This window comes from Mustela nivalis, assembly GCF_964662115.1.
Source record: "Mustela nivalis genome assembly, chromosome: 11".
NCBI lineage: Eukaryota > Metazoa > Chordata > Mammalia > Carnivora > Mustelidae > Mustela > Mustela nivalis.
In genome coordinates this window covers 48,556,307-48,576,396 of record NC_139030.1, presented here as the reverse complement: position 1 = coordinate 48,576,396, position 20,090 = coordinate 48,556,307, and the positions used below count along the sequence as shown (strand labels likewise).

General features: G+C 41.5%; 1 protein-coding gene across 1 annotated transcript in view; it reads left to right on the top strand.

Annotated features, from left to right (window-relative positions):
* Positions 1 to 1,339: 1,339 nt before the first annotated feature.
* The window catches only part of MYO3B (myosin IIIB), a 201,112-nt gene continuing 182,361 nt past the window's right edge, over positions 1,340 to 20,090 (top strand). The window contains exons 1-4 of the mRNA XM_082689208.1: positions 1,340 to 1,469; positions 2,744 to 2,897; positions 4,023 to 4,111; positions 5,801 to 5,930. Coding sequence (XP_082545334.1) covers positions 1,344 to 1,469; positions 2,744 to 2,897; positions 4,023 to 4,111; positions 5,801 to 5,930 — 499 coding nt within the window. The 5' untranslated portion in view covers positions 1,340 to 1,343. The remainder of the gene's footprint in view (positions 1,470 to 2,743; positions 2,898 to 4,022; positions 4,112 to 5,800; positions 5,931 to 20,090) is intronic.

The window sequence follows — 20,090 nt, the reverse complement described above, 5'->3', positions numbered from 1 at the left end:
CACTGCTTTTAATAAACTAAGATGCTTCATGACTCTTGAATACAGTCCCCAACTCTTTGACCAAAGATCATCTCCTCTCACTTTTTCTCATCAAACACCTGTGAAGAGCTTTTAGAACCACTTGGGAGATACTGTATCCATCCAGATACTTCTTGGGGTTAGGGGCCTGGTTTCCTTGCTTTTGCATCTGAAGTGCCTAGGCAGAGCCTGGCACATCGTAGATGTTGAGTCAGTGCTGGCTGAACAGATGGGTGGATGGGTGGATGGATGAGTACATTCTCTGGTGTCATCATTACCCTTTATTGCAGCTGCCTCCGTTCTCTGCATCAGTCCTGAAGAACTCCAAGAGGCTCTTATCTCATACTGTGTGGTCACCCGTGGTGAGACCATCGTCCGAGCCAATACTGTCGATAGGGCTGCGGATGTCCGAGATGCTATGTCCAAAGCGCTGTATGGGAGGCTCTTCAGTTGGATTGTCAATCGCATCAATACACTCCTGCAGCCAGACAAAAGCATATGGCAAGTGCCCTTGGGAAGCAGAGGCCTTGGGAGAGCTGTTAGTGGCCCTGATGTCTCTCAGGATGTGCAAGAGGAAGTGTTAGGTCCTCTCCTGAGTTTCCTTTAGTGAAGCTCTCAGGTCTTTTCCTTTGAAAGGAGAAGAGGATCCAGGAGAATGGAAGAGGCACATGACTGACAGCTATCATAGTGTAGTGTTTAAGAGAACAGGCTTATCTGGGAGCTGGGCCAACTGGGTTTGCATTTTAGCTATATAGTTTGATAGGCTCCCATGTTCTAAGTCACAGTTTTCTCCTCTGTAAAATGAGGGGCACAATATCCTCCTCATAGTGTTGTTTCATGAAAAGTTTTAGAGCTCCATGTCTTATAATATTACTGCTGCTGCTCCTACTACCTTTTGTTTCCTAAGCATTAGTGGTTTCTATGTTGTGGAAGAATTAACAACATCAAATTCTAGAGTATTCTTCCAATTAAGTCCAATGGGTGGGAAGGTCGAAGAATGAGTGGGCAGCAGTTCTAGCCCCTTCCAACCGAGTGGTTCCTCCCTAATCTCTATAAGGAGCTTCTGAATGAGATTTTAAAGGACTCTACCGCTTTAAAAAAAAAAAAAAAAAAGTTGGAAATACTGTTGAAAAACTGTAGGAAGGACTGGTGTAAGACAAACTGTTTCTTCCCTTAGAGTCAGCTGAATGCTGCTTTCCACAGATGGTTCTGTAAGTTGGTAAGCGCATGGGCCCATACATTTTCATCATCTTGAGATGAATGTTTCCTCCCCTAAAAAGCGTTTTTCTTCTCTCTCATGCAGTAGTGCAGATGATGGTATTAATATGGGGATCTTGGATATTTTTGGATTCGAGAACTTTCAGAGAAATTCATTTGAACAGCTCTGCATAAACATCGCCAATGAGCAAATCCAGTACTATTTCAACCAGCACGTTTTTGCTCTTGAGCAGGTAACAGTGAACTCTGAAAGTAATTAAACCTGATGGGGAAGGTGTCTCCAGGCTGCCCACAATTTGAAGCAGAAACCCTGTTAGGCTGACAGGTAAAAGATTCTAAGGAAAAAACACTGGTGAGACAGTCTGTCAAAATAAATAGCGGAAATTTGCCAGAGAAAAAGTCTTGATTTCTGTGGAAAGTCACATTTTCTCTCTTGAGTGGAGCTGGTGACAAGCCAGTTATTTAAATATTGCTTCCAAACTATTTCATGCACATTGTCCAAAATGCTACATTTTCTTCTACTTTATTTGACTAAAAGCATCTATGTTGTGTCCAGAATGACACAGGATGGACTTGAATTCAGGGCACAGATTCTTGTGTTTCCTAACTCCCAAAGAGGCCTTCTCCACCCCCCATCTCCTGCACACCAGATCCCACAGTGACTTGGGAGGGGGAGTGGCTCCAGGGACTTGGGAGGGGGAGTGGCTCCAGGGAAGCGTAAGCTATGTTCTTGGTTTTCTCCAAATGAAAATCTTTCCCTTATGAGGTTAATGGTAAATAAAACAGAGTGTGAAGCTCATGTGCCCAAAGGCTAGGAGGACTTCCCCTCCACCCCAGTTTCTACCACAACCCAAAACTTTGTCCTGTATGGAGTAGTTCAACAATGAAATATTCTGACTGAACCCTTTGCTTTAGGAGCGAAGACACGCACACTGCACTGTGATTACATAAACACAAGACATAGAGTAAAAATATCAGTATTGGATTTATCAGTGGAACTGGATAGAGCTCTATCACTCTCCTCTCCGTTCCTACCCTGCACAAAACTCAACCTCTTTTCACTCAGCTCCTTGTATTTATTCCCTGGGAAATCTGGAGTTTTCTAGTTTTTCAGTCCGAGATGATTCCATTATAGAATGCTTTACAGAAAATTAAAGTCTGCTTTCTTCCTGGTTTAAGCCATATTTATCACCAAAATAATTTTTTTTTCAGTTGCCCTTCTATTCCATGTCAGTTTCTAAATTATGACTAACTGAGTTGGTGTTTGGGAGACAGCACTGTCCCTTCTTTTGCTGCTTCAGCTGTCTGCCACAGGCTGCCTGTAGGCCAGACTTATACCCAAAGCTTCAACAGTGGGGTATGCAGAAGAGCCTTTTACTACAGTCCTAAGACAGCCTATTTCCCACATACAGTCAGCATTGCCAAACACAGAAGTGCACACCGAAGCAGCCTGGTGCTACATAGGCCAGTTTCAGGCTGGAGAGACTCACAGTCTGTGTTCCTCCAGATGGAATATCAGAATGAAGGCATTGATGTTACACCTGTGGTGTATGAGGACAATCGCCCACTCCTGGACATGTTCCTCCAAAAACCCCTGGGACTGCTTGCGCTTTTGGATGAGGAAAGTCAATTTCCCCAAGCAACTGATCAGACCCTAGTTGGTAAGTGTCTCTTGGAAAAGGCATAATACACTCAGGAGAGAACTTGTTTCATTGGTATTTTGACTTGGTATTCTGGCCCTCCCACTAGGTTGTGCAAGTATAGAGCCTGTTTTTAATGAATTGATATCTTCAGCAGATGTCCTCATAGATTTGTGTTTTAAGGCAAACCCATCACCAAGCCCTCCTCACTGTCCTGTTGCTGCCAATATCATTTTTATACCTTCTTCTCCCTTATTTCCTATAATCAATACTTGCTTCTTGTCCTTTTCATACCCTTCTGTCATGTATCTGCTTGGACCCATCCTTGTCTAGTCCAGGTTTGTATAGAAGACTCTTCTGGTCTTTTGGCCTCTAGATTCATACTTACCCACTCTACCCTAAACATCCCAGCTAATTTAGTCTTTCTAAAACCTCCTTTTCATTAAGTTACTGTTGTCTGTAGGATGCTGATAAGACACCTCCTCCTGACATTTAAAAGGCCCTCTACATTTTATCCCCGTTCCTCTAATCATTGGTGTTCCACACAATCTCATCCCACACTGAGATTGTGAGATGTTTTGGGCAACAAAGCACCAGTCTTTGCATCCCTTCAGTACTTAGCACAGCTCCTCACACAGAGTAGACCCTGAGTTACAACAATAGCAAAAATTATATATTGAGGGAGGAATAGAAAGCTCCAAGCCTTTTTGCCAGATAGAAAATTGATTGGTGGGAGAGATTCCCTTCTAGGCATTGAAATTGTCACACTTGGTGGTTTTCTTTTACCTATAAAATCATCAGAAGTTGCCACAATAAGTTCATGCCAGGTTGGCTTGACTTCCATGGGATATCTTCATGGTTCTAAAGCTAATTGACCAGAGTTTTGGTGTCATCAGTGTCCATGCTAGGAGTTCTTAGAACAAGAGGTCTTAGGGCATAACCTGACACTTAAGACAACATGAAACAACTAAGCAAAGACTTGACTGTAAGCCTGTGTCCTTTTTCTCCATCGTTGTACATACAGTGATAACCTCAGGTTGCCCTGAATATCCCTTATTCTGGGTCACTCCTGGCTCAAGGAGCACTTCTTTGTTTGAAGGAGCTGACAGTTCTCATTGTAACTTGTAAACATGACAATCCACACAGATAAATTTGAAGATAATCTACGAAGCCAGTACTTCTGGAGGCCTAAGGGAGTGGAGTTGTGCTTTGGCATTCTGCACTACGCTGGGAAGGTGAGGCCAGTGTGTGTCTGTGTCAGTAAACCTGAACTGGACATGGGGTAAGTGTCCCTATTAGCCTGTCTATACTGCTCACAAAATTGCTTGCCAACTTCCTTCTCCTTTCAGTTCTTTAAGAACACATAATCATAATTCCCAAACTTTCTCCATGGTTCTGCTTTCAAAAAGTCGCCCCTAGCCAAAAGCCATTTCTTGCTGGGCTGGCTGCGGTGCTGCCTTCTGCTTCTCACCTGAGCTTTGACCTAGAAGTGACAGCTCTCCAGAGGGAAAATGTGGTGTCGCGTTCCCAGTGCTTAGCCTGAATGTGCACATTCTGAAGTCACTGGGAAGTGTGCAGGGAAAAGAGGAGGGTTAATATCACAGTGGGGCTTGGTTTTTAGCACTTTCTGTGTCTACAGGGCACCAAAAATGTCTAGACAGAAAGGAAGAAAATTCCCTTCATCATCCAGATGTTACGCTTTTTTAACACTAACCAAAATTTCCACCTTTCATTATTTATGCCTCAGTCTCATTTCAAGTTTCTGAAGCAGAGGAAGCATAAAGTGACTAATTTGGGAAATTCTCTGGTTCTGCAGCCAACAACTCATTGCTCGAGTTACTCTCAGAGGAGTCATTGGAATTATGGCTAATTTGTTCTCGTGGGGTGTGCTGAGGACCTGGGTCCAAAAAAAGGGTAGCAGTTCAACAAAAGATGCTTTGGATTATATTATTGATTCAATAGTAAGATTTATTGAAATTATTTTTTATATTCATATAATGGTATTGAAATGAATTTTATCTGACTGGAGGTTGGCTGAAAGGCAGTTCTAATATAAGTAAAGAGAATTGTTTTTCTTTCCACATAGTGCATAGAGTATATTTTGGATCTTTGTTAGAAATTGCAACCTATTCACTGTAGCACTGATGTCTGACCATATATTAACATCCTCCATGTCTGGGATACCTGAATCTATCCTGAGCCCTGCCCCCGTTCCTGTCCTCTTCCTCGCACCTGCCCGTCTGTCTCTGTGACCTTTTACTCCAATTTCCTATTCACCCATCTTCCCCTTCTCTCTCTTCTTTCTTGATTTTAAGGGAGGATGGGAAAGGATTGTTTTCTTTCTGGGCTTCGTGTCCTTTCCTGAATTCATTATTTCTCTGGAGTGTTCCTTAAAATTTCTGTGACCTGGATCCCTTCTGTTGTAAGAGCTGAAAATGGCTCCGCATCCCTGAGCAGTCACTCACGTGCAGTGAGTACCTTGGGGAGCTACAACAGTCTGGTGATTATGAGCAGGGAGCCCAAACTGCCTGGGTTTGGAAGCCTGCCTGCCACTTGTGAGATGTGTGACCACAGTCTGTCATTCAGTTTCTCGCTGAGTCTCTGCCCACCAGTAAAATGGGGATAGGTGTTTTATGCACATAGTGCCCAATCTGTTTTCATAGTTATTCTCACAGGATATATCTTTGTTATGCCCCTTTTCTTCAAAGCACACCTGAATGAGAAGTTAAGATAAATTGGCTTGTCAGAAATTACAGTTTTTTCCTCCTTATCTCATGGTCTGGATTTACAAGCATGGCTGTGTCATGATAAAGTCAAGATAAAATCTCTAAATGGGTGGATGAGTGACTGACCTCAGACAGCTTGCCGATGTCACCGACAGTGCACGACACTGGCTAGTTTGCTATTTGCCGTTTCTGTTGCAGGTATTGTATGATGCTTCTGGGGTTCTGGAGAAAAACAGAGACACGCTCCCTGCTGATGTGGTTGTGGTTCTGAGAACGTCAGAAAACCAGCTTCTGCAGCAACTCTTCTCAATTCCTTTGACCAAAACAGGTACATGGAGCCCCCTGACCTCCCTGGGTCTGACGCTTCCATAGGCACTGCTGGCATTTCCTTGTCTGTGTTGAAATTCGGCCAGGGCTGCACTACTACCGTTTGGAACTTTAAGCAGGGGTAAAAGTCCATTAAACTAACTTCAAGAAAAGGAAAGTTATTGTTTCTTTTGCAGTGTAATCGCACAGCATCAGTGTATATGTGCTATGTACACACACACACACTTTTTTAACGTTAACTCTTAGACTTCTCATTTTCTCTGCTTGCCTCTTTTCATTCTTCCATTTATAAAACCACATGTTATCATTCATTCATGCTAAGCACTCTAGGGTGGTCTCAGTTGACCTAGAATTTTTGGGAAGATTATTTCTGTTCATGTATGATTCTAAGTGAAGGGAATGTGGGGAATCCAAAGGTCACCCAGTTGTGGGCTCTCAGAGGTCACCTGGCCCAATTCACTCCCCAGTCAGTGACCCCACCCCCCACTCTCCTAACCAACCTAGCATAGGTCCATCACTGGCCTGCATGCCCGGCCACTCACAGCCACCTCCTGCTTAATGACTTCTGTTTAGCTTCTCATTCAGTTCTTATGATGGGAAGCAGGAAACTAGGGCCAAAGAACAGAACTTCCCTGTCTTTGCTGTTTTGCCAAATACTTTCCCATTTGGTCAAGTTCCTTTGATTTACCTGGGATCTGCTGCCTTTGGCTGGGCAGCCCACTAGGCCTTCTCACAGCTTTCCTCTCAAGGACATTATGTTCTGAGGGTCTGTCTGGAAACAGCTGTGGGTCTGGAAACAAAGTAGGAGGAGAAGCCTCTTTGTCATTGTTCATTATTTCCTTTTCTTTCTTCCCATGTCCCTCTTGAAGTCATTGGCACCATGTCTAGTTTGGGGCCTTTGTATGTTAAAAGGGAGTGGCTGCCAGGTCTGATTTTTAGCAACAAGCAGAGGAATGAAAAGCTTGGCTAAGAAAAAAGCCGCAGTCCACAACCTTTGCATCATCTTTACTTGGAAAGAAAGTTGAAAACAGTTCTTAACTTTCTTCAAACATGCTCCTTTAAACAAAAATAGTAGGGTGCCCATGAGAAAGCTGCCTCTGCCTTTCTTTCCATACCTCCCTTGGGCAGAGCCAGGACTTGATTCATTATCTCCTTATGAAGAACTTTACCCTCAAACCTTGGTTCTAAAGAGATGGTGCCGGGGCGCTTGGGGGCTCAGTGGGTTAAAGCCTCTGCCCTTGGGTCATGATCTCAGGGTCCTGGGATTGAGCCCCACATCGGGCTCTCTGCTCATCAGGGAGCCTGCTTCCCCCTCTCTCTCTGCCTGCCTCTCTGCCTACTTGTGATCTCTCTCTCTGTCAAATAAATAAATAAAATGTTTTTTTAAAAAATAAACCCTGGGTATAGAAATGTATTACATGTTTATAAAAAATAAAAAATTTTAAAAAAGAAAAAGAAAAAAAGAGATGGTGCATCCTACGTTAGAGTTCAGGGTGGTAATCAAGCTTCTAAATTGTAAAACACTTATTTTTGGTTTTAATGTATTACAGCCTTTGAAGGTGGGAGGATTTTATTGGACAGAAGTGGTTTCTTTTGTTTTTGCTGAAATTACAAATACTTGTTTCAGAGTGGGCCAGATGTGAGCAGGGCTCCCTCACCAGACACTTAGGTCTTATCAGGAAACTTACATGCAGGGGCAAAGATACAGCCATCACTAATACCCCTAATACGTATACTTTGAAGTGAAATCTATCCAAATGACTTGTCAGTTGGCATTTATACTCTCTCATAAATATGAGTAACGATCTGTCAAATCTGTTAACAACTCTGGAATTTCCAGTTTTTCAGCCATTGGCAAAATAAAAACAATTTCGCAGCCTGGGCCACTAGGTGGCGTGATGCAAGAAGTCAGGCTCTGCTGGCAAGCCTTATGTTTGCCCTTGATCGCCTAAGAAGAACCAGGAACAAAGAGATAGCCTCTGCTTTTTCTTTCTTCTTCTTCTTCTTTTTTTTTTTTCCTGAAAGAGCTTTCCTCCTATCTTGTAACTTTGTGAATCTTGCCTTCAAACTGCATTCCATACCTCCTGAAGGAAATAAAAGTAAAAAAGAAGACTGGAAACAAATGTTTTCCTAATAAGCTTCCTTGTACTCCTGAGTCATGCATTGTGTATAATAATTTCCTTTTGAAATCCTAAGCTTTATTTTCTCCACATTTTGAGTACAATTTAGAAGCCACAAAACACATCAAAACTAATAAGCATAATTCTTTTTTCTTTTTCTGAAATTATTCATAAACAAATCCCTTCAATCAACATTTATAGAACAGCTTCTAATAATAAGACACCATCTAGGCAGCAAGGAGATAAAGATAAAATGGCTTTGCCCTAAAGCAACAGTAACTTTCCTTTCCTTCACTTTCTGTCTAGTGTTTATGTCCTTATGATGATATTTGCCTCCAAAATCAGTTCTAAGGAGATTGTGTATCCAGTGTTGAAGGACAGAATATTAAGATTCTAAGTTTTAAAACATCCATATTCTATATTTTTTGGTTTTAGAATATTACAGCCTTTGAAGGTGTGAAAACCTTCCTGGACAGAAATAATTCGTGCTGTTTTTACTGAAATTGCAATTACTTGTGTCAGCACGTGTCTCTTATGAAAGCAGATGTGGGCTGTTCATCACAGCATTCTTGCTGGAAGCAAAGTCCCTCAAAACCTGAATATGCCAATATTTTCAGAGCATGAGAAACCATATTCTTTGCTGTTTTTATTTTTATTTTTACCCTGCTTCAAACCTTTAAATATTTGTTTTATTAAAATTAAATGGGTCACTAGTTCAAAGAGCGTTGATATGGGTAGTTACTTTTCAAACTTCTTTAGGAGATGAACTACAGAGAGGAATGGAAAAAAATCAAAGTCGGGATGCTTAGGAGGATGTTAGCCCCAGACTTTGAAAAGAGGTCCATTGCTGGACTCCTTAGCTTTGAGAGATGAGATGTTGGCCGTGCTCTGGCTCCTGCTCCTTGTGGTGGTCACATCTACCTTTGCTTTATAATATCTGTTATGTTGTACATTTGTTTTGCACACTTTTCTGTACATTCATTCTGTTTCACAATAGCACTTTTTTAAAAAAGGTTTTTATTTATTTATTTGACAGAGAGAGATCACAAGTAGGCAGAAAGGCAGGTGGAGGGAGAGGAGGAAGCAGGCTCCCCACTGAGCAGAGAGCCCGATGTGGGTCTCAATCCCAGGACCCTGGGATCATGACCTGAGCTGAAGGCAGAGGCTTTAACCCACTGAGCCACCCAGGTGCCCCCACAATAGCACTTTTATTTTCCAGGAGATAGAGAGGAGAGCTTAAAATGCAAAGAAAAACTTCCGTTGTCTAAGATTTCCCATTCTGTTAAATTGAGGTTTCCTGGTAGCTAGACTATTGCAGCCCTTGTTTTCAGAAGCAGGCATCAAAGAACTCCTGGTTGACAGTCCTGTCTCTGGGCTGCTGGGCAGGTAACAAGCCCTTCGTTAGTGTTTATAAAACAGAATTATTGGTTCTCTTTGTCTAATCTCTTAACAAGGCTGAGAGGATTAACGTCTGTGTGTCTTGTGTGAAACGGTAATATAAAAGCAGAGAGAGTAATCCAGTTGACCATTTCCTGTTTCCTGTATCCACATTCCTGTTCATGTTATACATCCCCAAATCCTAAAAAGGTTAAAAACAGACCTGTACCCCTGAAACAAATAATACATTATATGTTAGTAAAAACAACAAAAAAAACACATGAACATCAAAAAATATATAGATTCCATTGTCAATTATACCTCAACAAAAAAATTTTTTATAAGGAACAAACAAACAAAATGTGGGGTGTGAAGTCAGAAGGCAAAGGGTCACCAGGAAATAGGGCTCCTCCCAAATTTCTGTAGCCACCTTAGCAGCAGCCCCTTCCCCTGGCATGCAGCTGCGTGTGGTGAGAGAGAGATGCCTGTGCCTGACAGACACACTCCTATTCCAGGGAACTCACTGGCCATCAGGCACACAGAGGCAGCTACAGGCAGTATGGATTCAGAATTAACGGAAGTCTCTCTTGCCTCTAGATGGGCCACTTCAGACGTGGTGAAATTTTCTTTGTAATCCTTCCTATTGATAGGAAGTTCTCTGAAGGTTTCGTGGGTGAAAATTTGATGTGGCAGCAACATTGCTTTCTAACCCTTCAGCTGGGACTTTTCAAACTGCACGATCTAGGTAGAAAAACATTAAAAGGAAAGATGTTATAACAAGGTTTCATCACATATTTTCTTGTTTGGGGGATGTTCCTCTTGCTACTAATAAATGAGAGAAAAGTTCAAAAGGCTCAAGGAAAGAAAGAGAAGAGGATGTTTCAAAAGGAACTTAAAAAATCCATTTCTGTCTTTGAATTGTGAATTCTGACTTCCAAGTAGGGGTTTGGGGTTTTAAAGGAGTTCGAAACTTGGAAGAAACTAGGGGAAAAAAAAAAAGAAAGAAAGAAAGAAAGAATATTCCCTCTGGGAATATTCTCTTAGCCTCTAACTCTGATTTTGCTTTAGAATCTAGAACTGAATTTGGCTCTGTTTTCTCCTGTCCAGGCTTTCCCAGATAGTTCCCTTGGAATTTGATTTGAAGTGAAATCAGCAGTAAGTTCTCTTTATCTTGACTCCCATTGGTTCCTCTTTTTATTTGGATGAGGGGGCAAGGCAAGCCCCCATGTTATATCTGTAAAGGACTAACACCATCACTGCTGAAATACTTGATGATTAATACTGAAATTCCTGATTCTGTCACTCCCCAAATTCAGCATTCAGCTCTGAAGAGGATGCCTTTTGGTCACTATCTCTGGAAGTTTTCATTTTCCACTTATGGCTTCTCCTCCCTGCTGGCAATTCAGAAAATGGTCTAGTAGGATGAGCTGACTCTAAATGACAAGGTTCCAGGGTCACAGACATGGACAGTGTTTGCTTCCTCCTGAAACAGCAGATCTAATGAGCCGACCTTATCAGGAAGCCCTGAGGGGTGAGTTCCTACTCACACAGAGGTCTGCTTCTTTCTATTTAATTTGAGAGTATCTCAGTCAGTAGATAATTATATATTTAGGGTCTGTCTAGATATGGTGTTGTGCATAGGTGCTTTCTAGAAGGAATAAAAGAAAATCCCAATTCGAATAGTCACCGAAAGATTGTGTGTCCTAAATGTATAAAGTATGCACAAAATAATGTAAATTCTGAATAGGCATGTAAATCAATAAATGGAGACAATATAAGCATTGTGTCTATTGAAGTAAAAACAGAAGGAAAAGTCTTAGAAATGCATGTCAGGACGGGATAAAATTTCTTTTAATTACAAAGACTTCATGGAAGAGTTTTTTTGTTTTTTTAATTTTTCAATTCTTTTAAAAGATTTTATTTGAGAGCAGGAGAGAGAGGGAGAACATGGTGGGGAGGGGTAGAGGGAGAAAGTGAGAGAGAGAGAGAGAGGCGGGCTCCCAGCTGAGCAGGGAGCCCCATGTGGGGCTCAATCCTAGGACCCTGGGATTGTGACCTAAGCCAAAGGCAGACACTTAACCAACTGAGCCACCCAGGTGCCCTTGAAAAGTTTTTGTTTGTTTGTTTTTTGTTTGTTTGTTTGTTTGTTTCTCTCCTCTTTGTTTGTTTGTTTTAATGGAGAGGAGAGAAAATTGAGCAGTCTGGGAGTAATGAGGCATTGTAAGCCAGGGTCTACAGCACTGAAAAGGAGAGGTAGGCAGTGAGATAATTAAGTGAATAGTGCATGAGGGAAGGACTCAGGGCAGAGAGAAGGAAGCAAGATGGATAAATGATGGCAGTCTACTGAGTCAAGGATAGGCTTCTGATGCCAATCTGATACACCGGGTGGTCAGAGTATGCTCTTGGAGAGAAGAGTTTCAGGATGAGAAAGGAAAACTTGTGCAGGGGTGTTAAAGACTGACTAGGGAGAACAGGGTAGGCCCTACTTGTCTGTGCGAAGTGTGTAAGTAGATGCTCAATAAATACTTCTACATTCTATATTTAGATGTAGAATCCATTTTGAGTTAATATTTGATGAGGTATGAGGTTGAAGTTTATTTTTCTTTCCCATAAGTATGTTCAGATGCTCTAAAACTGTTGAAATGACTGTGTTTTCTTCATTGAATTGCTTTAGCATTTGTCAGAAATCAGTGGTTATATTGTGTGGGCCTGTTTCATTCATATTAGTATTTAATTCTTCATCAATACCACACTGTCTTTACTATTGTAGCTTTATAGTAAGTTAAAACAGGTAGTGCGATTCCTCCAACTTTATTCTTCTCTTTCAAAATTGTATTGGCTATTTCAGTTCCTTTGCCTATCCATGTAAATTTTAAAAGTAGTTTGTCTATATCTATACAAAATCGTGGTATGATTTTGTTTGGAATTGCATGAAACTTATAGACCAGTCTTGGAAGAATTGACATCTTCATTATGTTGAGACTTTCATTCCACAAACACAGTATGTCTTCTTGTTTGAATCTTATTTAATCAGTACAGTTGGCCCTTGAACAACATAGGTTTGAACTGCATGGATCTACTTATATGCAGATTTTTTGATAAATATAATACAGTACCGCAAACATATTTTTCTTATGATTTTCTTAGTAACATTTTCTCATTTTTAGCTTACTTGATTGTTAAGAATATAGTACATAATATATATAGCATACAAGATATGTGTTAATCAACTATTTATGTTATTCGGTAAGGCTTCCAGTCAACAGTGGGCTATTAGTAGGTAGGTTTTGGGGGAGTCAAAAGTTACTTGTCGATTTTTGATCATGTAGGAGTTTGGCACTTCGACTCCTGTTGTTCAAGAGTCATCTGTATTTTGTTTCACATACAGATCCTGTACCTGTTTTGTTAGATTTATACCAAAGTATTTTAACTTTTGGAGCTAGTTTACATTTTTTGTTTGTTTGTTTTCAGTTGTCCAGATAGTATACAGAAATACCGTTGATTTTTGTGGATTGACCTTATTTCTCTTTGCTAAACTCAGTAGTTTTGTTTTTACTTTTTTAGATTTCTAATGGTTTTCTACATAGACAGGCATGTTGTCTATAAATAAGAACATTTCTTTTTCTTTCCATTCTTAGGCTTTTTATTTATTTGTCTTGCCTTATTTCACTGGCTAGGACAGTATAATGTTGAATAGAAGCAGTTAGAGGAGAGACATCCTTGCTTTGTTCCTGATCTTGGGGGGAAAGCATTGAGTCTTTCACTGTTAAGTATGATGTTAACTACAGGTTTTATGCAGGTGTACTTGCCTTGTTATTCCCTCTATCTGGAATATTTTCCTCTAAAACATACCCATACCTAGCGCCTTCATTTTCTTTAGGTCTTTTAATCACAATCTGCTCTTCTTGCTAAAATTTTAACCTACTTAATATTTTATATTCCTATTTCCTGTTTTATTTTTCTCCTTAACACTTACCACTACTTTATATACAATATACACTTATTTATCTTGTTTATTGTCTGCCTTCCTCCACCATAATGTAAGTTCCAAGATGGCAGGGATTTTTGTCTGGTTTGTCCATCCTACCTGACATGTAATAGACATTCAGTTTATGTTTACTGAATAAATGATGGATGAACTAAATCTCTTTCTATTTCTGTCTTCCTTCCAAAGGACTGGACTATGCCTGCCCTTATTATAGGCCAGCTCTCCACTTGTCCTCTCTATCCCTTCCCCTTTCATTTTGATAAGGACTTTGATCATGCAGTTATTCCTCTTCTCTTCTGCATCATCTATTTACCCCTCTTTTTTTTTTTTTAAGATTTTATTTATTTGACAGAGAGAGACACACACAACGAGAGAAGGAACACAAGCAGGGGGAGTAGGAGAGGGAGAAACAGGCTTCCTGCTGAGCAGGGAGCCTGATGCAGGGCTCGATCCTAGGACTCTGGGATCATGACCTGAGCTGAAGGCAGATTCTTAACAACTAAGGCACCCAAGAGCCCCTGTTTATCCCTCTTAATGTGATCATTCTCAACAACATAGTGTTTTCCATCTTTTTCACTCCTTGTTGTATATTAAATTGTGTGTCCCCCCCACACCACGTCCAAGACCCAACACTTCAGAATGCAACTTTATTTAGAAATGAGGTCTTTACAGAAGTAATCATGGTAAAATGCAGTCATCAAGGTGGGTGCTAATCCAATACATTCGCTGCCATTACAGAAAAGAAACATTTGGACCTAGAGATGCACACAGGGAGAGTGCCATGGGAAGATGAAGGCAGAGAGCAGGGTGGTGCTTTGACAGCTTCTCTCACCTGAACCTCTGAACGAAATTCTGTTTCTACTCTTGCCTTTTACAGCCTAACAGCTAAACTATCTTTTCAAAAATATAACTCTGATCATCTCACTCTCCTGTTTAAAGCTTCCAGTGGCCCCTCATCACACCTAGAATAAAATCCAAACCTCTGGGGCACCTGGGTGGCTCAGTCGGTTAAATGTCCAGCTCTTGGTTTCAGCTCAGGTTGTGATCTCAGGGTCGTGAGATTGAACCACCTGTGGGGGTCCCCACTTAGCAGAGAGTTTGCTTCCCCTCTCCCCCTCCCTCTGTCCCTCCTCCTGCTCATTCACTCTCTCTCTAAAATAAACAAATGTATCTTTAAAAAAAAAAGTACCGACTCCTTTCCTTTTCTATAAACTCTTACATGATTTGTCCCTGCCCTTCTTTCTGTTCCCATCACTTGAACTTTACCCCTCACTTTCTGACTTCCTTCAGTTCCTCATATATTCCAAGCCTTGTCCTCACTCTGTAGGCAGCTGCTCATTCTGCCCGGAACATTCTTTCTCCAGATCTTTACAGCTCTGTCTCCATTCTGTGATCTAGGATCCTGCTCAGATGTCACCTCCAAAGGGAGGCCTTCTCTGTCCAACCAATGGAGAGTGACCCCACACTTCTTACTCTGTTATGTTACCCCTTTAACTATCTCCATTGGGATCTAACATTATCTTCTCTGTCTATATATCACCTCCTTCCCCCATCCCCTATGCCACACTGTGAACTCTTTGAGAACAGAGACCTTATCAACCTTTTTTTTTTTTTTTTTTTTTTTTTTAAAACCATGGTATACCCAGGGCTCAGAGCAGTGCATAGTTAGTCCTCAATAAATGTGTGTTAAATAACTTGGTAACTCCTGCAAGGTAGAAACTAAAGCTAAAACCCAAATCTTGACTCCCACTTTAAGGCTATATATTAATTTACAAGGGCTGCCATAACAAGGCAACACAAATAAAAAGTGACCTTGAACAACAGAAATTTATTGTCTCAGAGTTCTGGAGTTTAGAATTCCAAGATTAAAGTGTTGGCAGGTTTGATTTCTTCTGATACCTCTCTCCTTGGCTTGCAGATGGGTGCCTTTTCAGTACCCTCACATGGTCACCTTTGGTCTGTGTGTATATGATGTGTCCCAGTCTCCTCTTTTTACCAGGACACCAGTCAGATTGGATTAGGGCTTACCGATTTTACCTTAATCACATTTTTAGAGGCCCTATCTCCAAATGCAGTCATATTCCGAGGGACTGGGGGTTAGGTCTTGAACTTATGAATTTGGGTGAGGGGATATGATGCAACATGTAACAGATCACTAGGAGCTGAGGGAGCTGTTAGATACGAGCTCTTTCCCTGTGGGACACGTTGGGGCTACCACCTTTCCCCAAAGGACAGCTGTGACCTGCCAGAGAGTGTTTGTAGCCTCACCCAGTCAGGGAAGGAGAGCTCTGTTCTCTCCCTTTTCCTTTCACATAACATTCAGCCTAGAGCACAGGTGGAGGTGAAGACTTCTCCAGACTAGATACTCTGGAGAAGAGAGAACATTCCCCAAGCCATGAAGACCATCAATCCAGTCTGGAGGGAAAGGGAGAATGGGAAAAAGAGCTTTGAATTGGTATGATGGCAAAAGTTATAAACAAATAAGAATGAATCTTTAAAACCAAAAGTAATCTCTAATAACAGAAAACATCTGAAAATCTATGACCTGGGGCAGAAATATGGTTAAGGGAACTGCCATCCTCACAGAAAGGCAGGTCAGCGTGGGTGAGGGAAATAACAGGAAAAGGCAGATATGTTTCTTGTTTATCCCCAGTGAACTGAGATGCCTCTGTATGCTGATTTCATGCTCCAGGCACAGCAGAGAACCACAAAGCTTCCTGTACATGTGACCTTAGGAGGCTGGCAGTTTTCATCACTCACTGTGGATTCCTCCCAGCACCAGCCTAGAGCGGGTCAGAGTCAGAGTTTTGTCTCAGGAATAGGGCAAGTGTCATTGAATAGGGCAAGTCACTCATGAAGAACAGAAACAGCAAATGTTAATTACATGGGCTCTTCATCTCCCAACCATCTGTCATCAGAATTGCAGTTCAGTGCTTGGTCTACCCAGCTCTGCAGTTCTGTAACCATCTTGTCTATCTGAGAAGACAGCCAGTCCCATGAGAACAGAGAGTGTGTCTTCTGTTTTATGTATATAGAGACCATGTAGTTGGGATGGTTCACAGTATTTCACAGCTCCACGCTGTTGCCCACCTGTGTTCTGCTTTCTGGAGTTGCACCTGTCCCCTACCCCCAGTGCTCATCATCTCACCATCACACCTTCCATCCTTCCCCCTCTCCTGCCTCTGAATATTTTTTTTTTTTTTTTTAATCTCCAGAACTCAGCCCTAGCCTCACCTCCTCCAGGAAGTTTTGGGTTGTGTCCAATTCCTTGCACCACTAGAATGTAAATTCCACAAGGATAGGATATTGTCCGTTTAGTCAGCTCCTCTTTCCAACTCCCAGCGAAGGCCCTGGCCCGTAGGAGGTGCTCAGTGGACTCTGTCTGTTCTGGCTAGGCAGTGCCATTTAGGACCAGAGTTTCCTGGTGGTCCTGAAAGCCCTAGAAGCTGTCAGAAATATTGGACCATCCTGTGATTTATGGCATCAGTTGGAAGCCCATCATCAGACATCTGTGTTCACAAGTTGTGAAATTCAAAGAAGAACTCCACTTAGAATTGTCTAATCTGAATCTGGAACAGGTGTGGAGCCCTGTTTGGACTCAGGGACCACGGAAGTGCAGGTGAAATTGCAGTTACATTTGGCATCTGCAGTGGATTGCTAGCCCCCTTCGTCTGGAGGGTGATGGAGGGAGCTGTCCCAGAAGCAAACAGAAGCAAACAGCACACACAGGATTAACAGACAGATTGTGCTAGGAAGCGTGAGATCCATGCACTTGCTCAGAAATGTGGCCATACCTTACCTTACTTCTGCAATCTCTGTTGCTTCCCTTACCTTACTGCTGCAATCTCTGTTGCTTCCCTTACCTTACTGCTGCAATCTCTGTTGCTTCTGTGAGGTTCCACGAGGGCAGCATCCTCCTCTGCCCTTTGACGGGCTGGAGGAGGAGGCAGAGTGTCCTGGCAACAGTTAGACAGCCCTGGGAGAAACTTCACACCTTCTCACCTTCCCCTTTGTCAGTGGTTTTCAGCCAAAGGCCTTGTTGAAGACAAAAATGCATGTGTAGGGCAGTGGTAGTGGGCAGAAAGCATCTCTTGTAATTCTAGTTTTTTTTCTCCTATCCCTGAATGCTTTTAGGTTTTGAGTTTGCATTCTCCAGGAGCTGTTTTCCTTGTGTTTAAGTGTAAGCAGCTTAAGTGTTTCTTTTTTAAAAGTCCACCTTCCGTTTCTTCTACCCCATTAGCCATGGTAGAGTGAGGAGCCCTGGACTGTAAATCAGGTGACTGAGATAGAGATTGCTCCTTTGTACCCCTCAGATTTAATTCTCTGCTTCCCATCTGCACATTCCAGCTTCCCATCTGCACATTGAGGGGTTTGTGTGAAGAGCGTCACCTGATTAGATGGAACCTTAAGGTCCAACAGACAAACCTCTAATAATCTCTAGCCCAGACCTTCGGTCTGGAGTTTGAAAGCGCTCACTAGGCCCTCTTCTGCGTGTTGGTCTGTAGAACCACACTGTCCAATGTAATGTAAAATGTTCTATTATCACATTTTAAAAAAGCAGTGTCTTAGTCTGTTCAGGCTGCCATACCAAAATACCCAACTGGGTGATTTATAAACAACAGGAAACTTTCTAAGAGTTCCGGTGGCTGGAAAATCCAATCTCAAGGTACCAGCATGTTTAGTGTCTGATGAGAGCCCATTTCCTGATGCACAGAGCCTTTCTCCTATGTCCTCATATGGTAGAAGGGTCAAGGGAGCTCTCTGGGGCCTCTCTTGGAAGGGCACTAATCCATTCCTGCCTTCATGAAGCCCCTGATCACCTCTCAAAGGCCCCACCTCCCTGCTCAGAAACTCCGTCTCCCTGGGGGCTGGGGGGTGCATGGCTCTCTCATCACAGTGGAGGTTAGGATTCAACATAAAAATGGAGAGGGACATAAACATTCAGTCTAGAGCACAGGTGGAGGTGAAGTAATTTTAATAATGTATCAGTGTATCCAAAATAATATCATCCAACATATGATCAGTATAATTCTTACTAATGTGATGTTTTACTTTTTTTGTTGTACTAAGTTTTCTACATCTGGTATGTATTTTATGCTTATGGCACATCTTACTTTGGACTGGCCACATTCCACGTGCTCCGGAGCTGCCATATTGAGTAGCTGTTGCTCTAAAGGATCGCTGTCCTGGCCACAGAAGTGCCTCCTTGTTCTTGCTTTCAAAGAGAAGTGCAGAGATGACAAAGAGCTCTTCTTGCTGGTCCTCCCAAGGAAAATGAAGTCTTGTTTCTTCATAAAACAATATTTTATTGTGTCCAGATTGGACGTTAGACTATTTTCCTGAGTATGAGAAAAATCGGTCTTCTGGATTTGCCAAGTTCTAGCACAAGCTTTTAAAAATTTCTCTTGACTCTGTTGGCAAAGATAGAAATATTCCCATATTATCAGTAGTGAGAGCAGTGTTTCCCAAAATGTGTTTCATGAAGTACTGGGTTTGTGGGATATAAAGAGGTGTGAGGTGAATAAGAGATTTCCTGGTCAGAAAGTATGGGAAATACTGATTGTGAAAATCCAATATATATCTTTATTGCAGAAATGCCAAGAGATGTTTCTCATGCACAGGGCTTCCAAAACCAAGAAACCGCTTTTTCTAGAAAGCATCTTGAGGGTCAGGAGTCAAGTGGGACCTGCTGAGGCGATGCTGATCAGAACATTTTCTCCCTGACTTCCTTTTCCAGGGCAACCTTGTTGTGTGGGTTTTAACTCCATTCCCAAAAGTTTCTTGTGCTTTCTTGGCTCTAGGGATCCTGTTGATGCTATGTTCTTAAGAAGGAAAAACTGAGCTCAATAATGAGTTGCGATAGTGGCTCTAATATTGGGAACATTAGTATCTATTGTGAATCAGATCTACTATCTTTCCTCAACACATTTTAATAGTTCTTTCATAGCTCCTAAATGTGACAGTGAATGTACATTTTACTTTAAAGTGGCAGTTCAATTTAGAGACTTTCTGTTTTATTTCTTTAATGATCCTGTCAAGTATAACAAATGTGGCAGCTGTGATTTTTTTCAAAGGTTCAAAAATGCAAGAAAAGTAGGTTCTGCTGCTCTCAACCAGCATCCTTCTCATTCATAGAAAAGAAATATGTTCATATTTAAGATGAAAGGTTCTTTGGTTTTATTTCATAGCTCATATTGGAGAAAAAGTCTCAAGGCCATTTACAGTTTATTAATTTATCCTACTATAATATCTCTTTATAATGGGGCTTTCAGGTCATTTTAACCCTCCTCCTCACTTCTCTTACTAAAAGATTACTCCAGGCACTTCGAATCAAATGAATTAGAAACAAAGCCATTATAATTATAATTATAATCTCTCTACTTAGAGATAGATCACAATTTAACACTTTTTCCCCAGGAATTTGGGTCATATCAATAGAAACTGTATTTTTCTCTTTAGAATACAAGGCTAGCTTCTGACAGTCTGGTCCATATGTTAGAAGCATATAAAAGTTAATCATTTGGCTGTGGTGCCAGCTCGTGTGCTAAGAAAAACTGTAAACCACAGCTGTATGGAGTAACAATTGTGAACTTTACTGGTTTGCACATGTGAGACATCAGTAAACCAAATAAAATGTCACTGAACTGAACTTGGGATTTGGAAGTGGGAGAGAAGA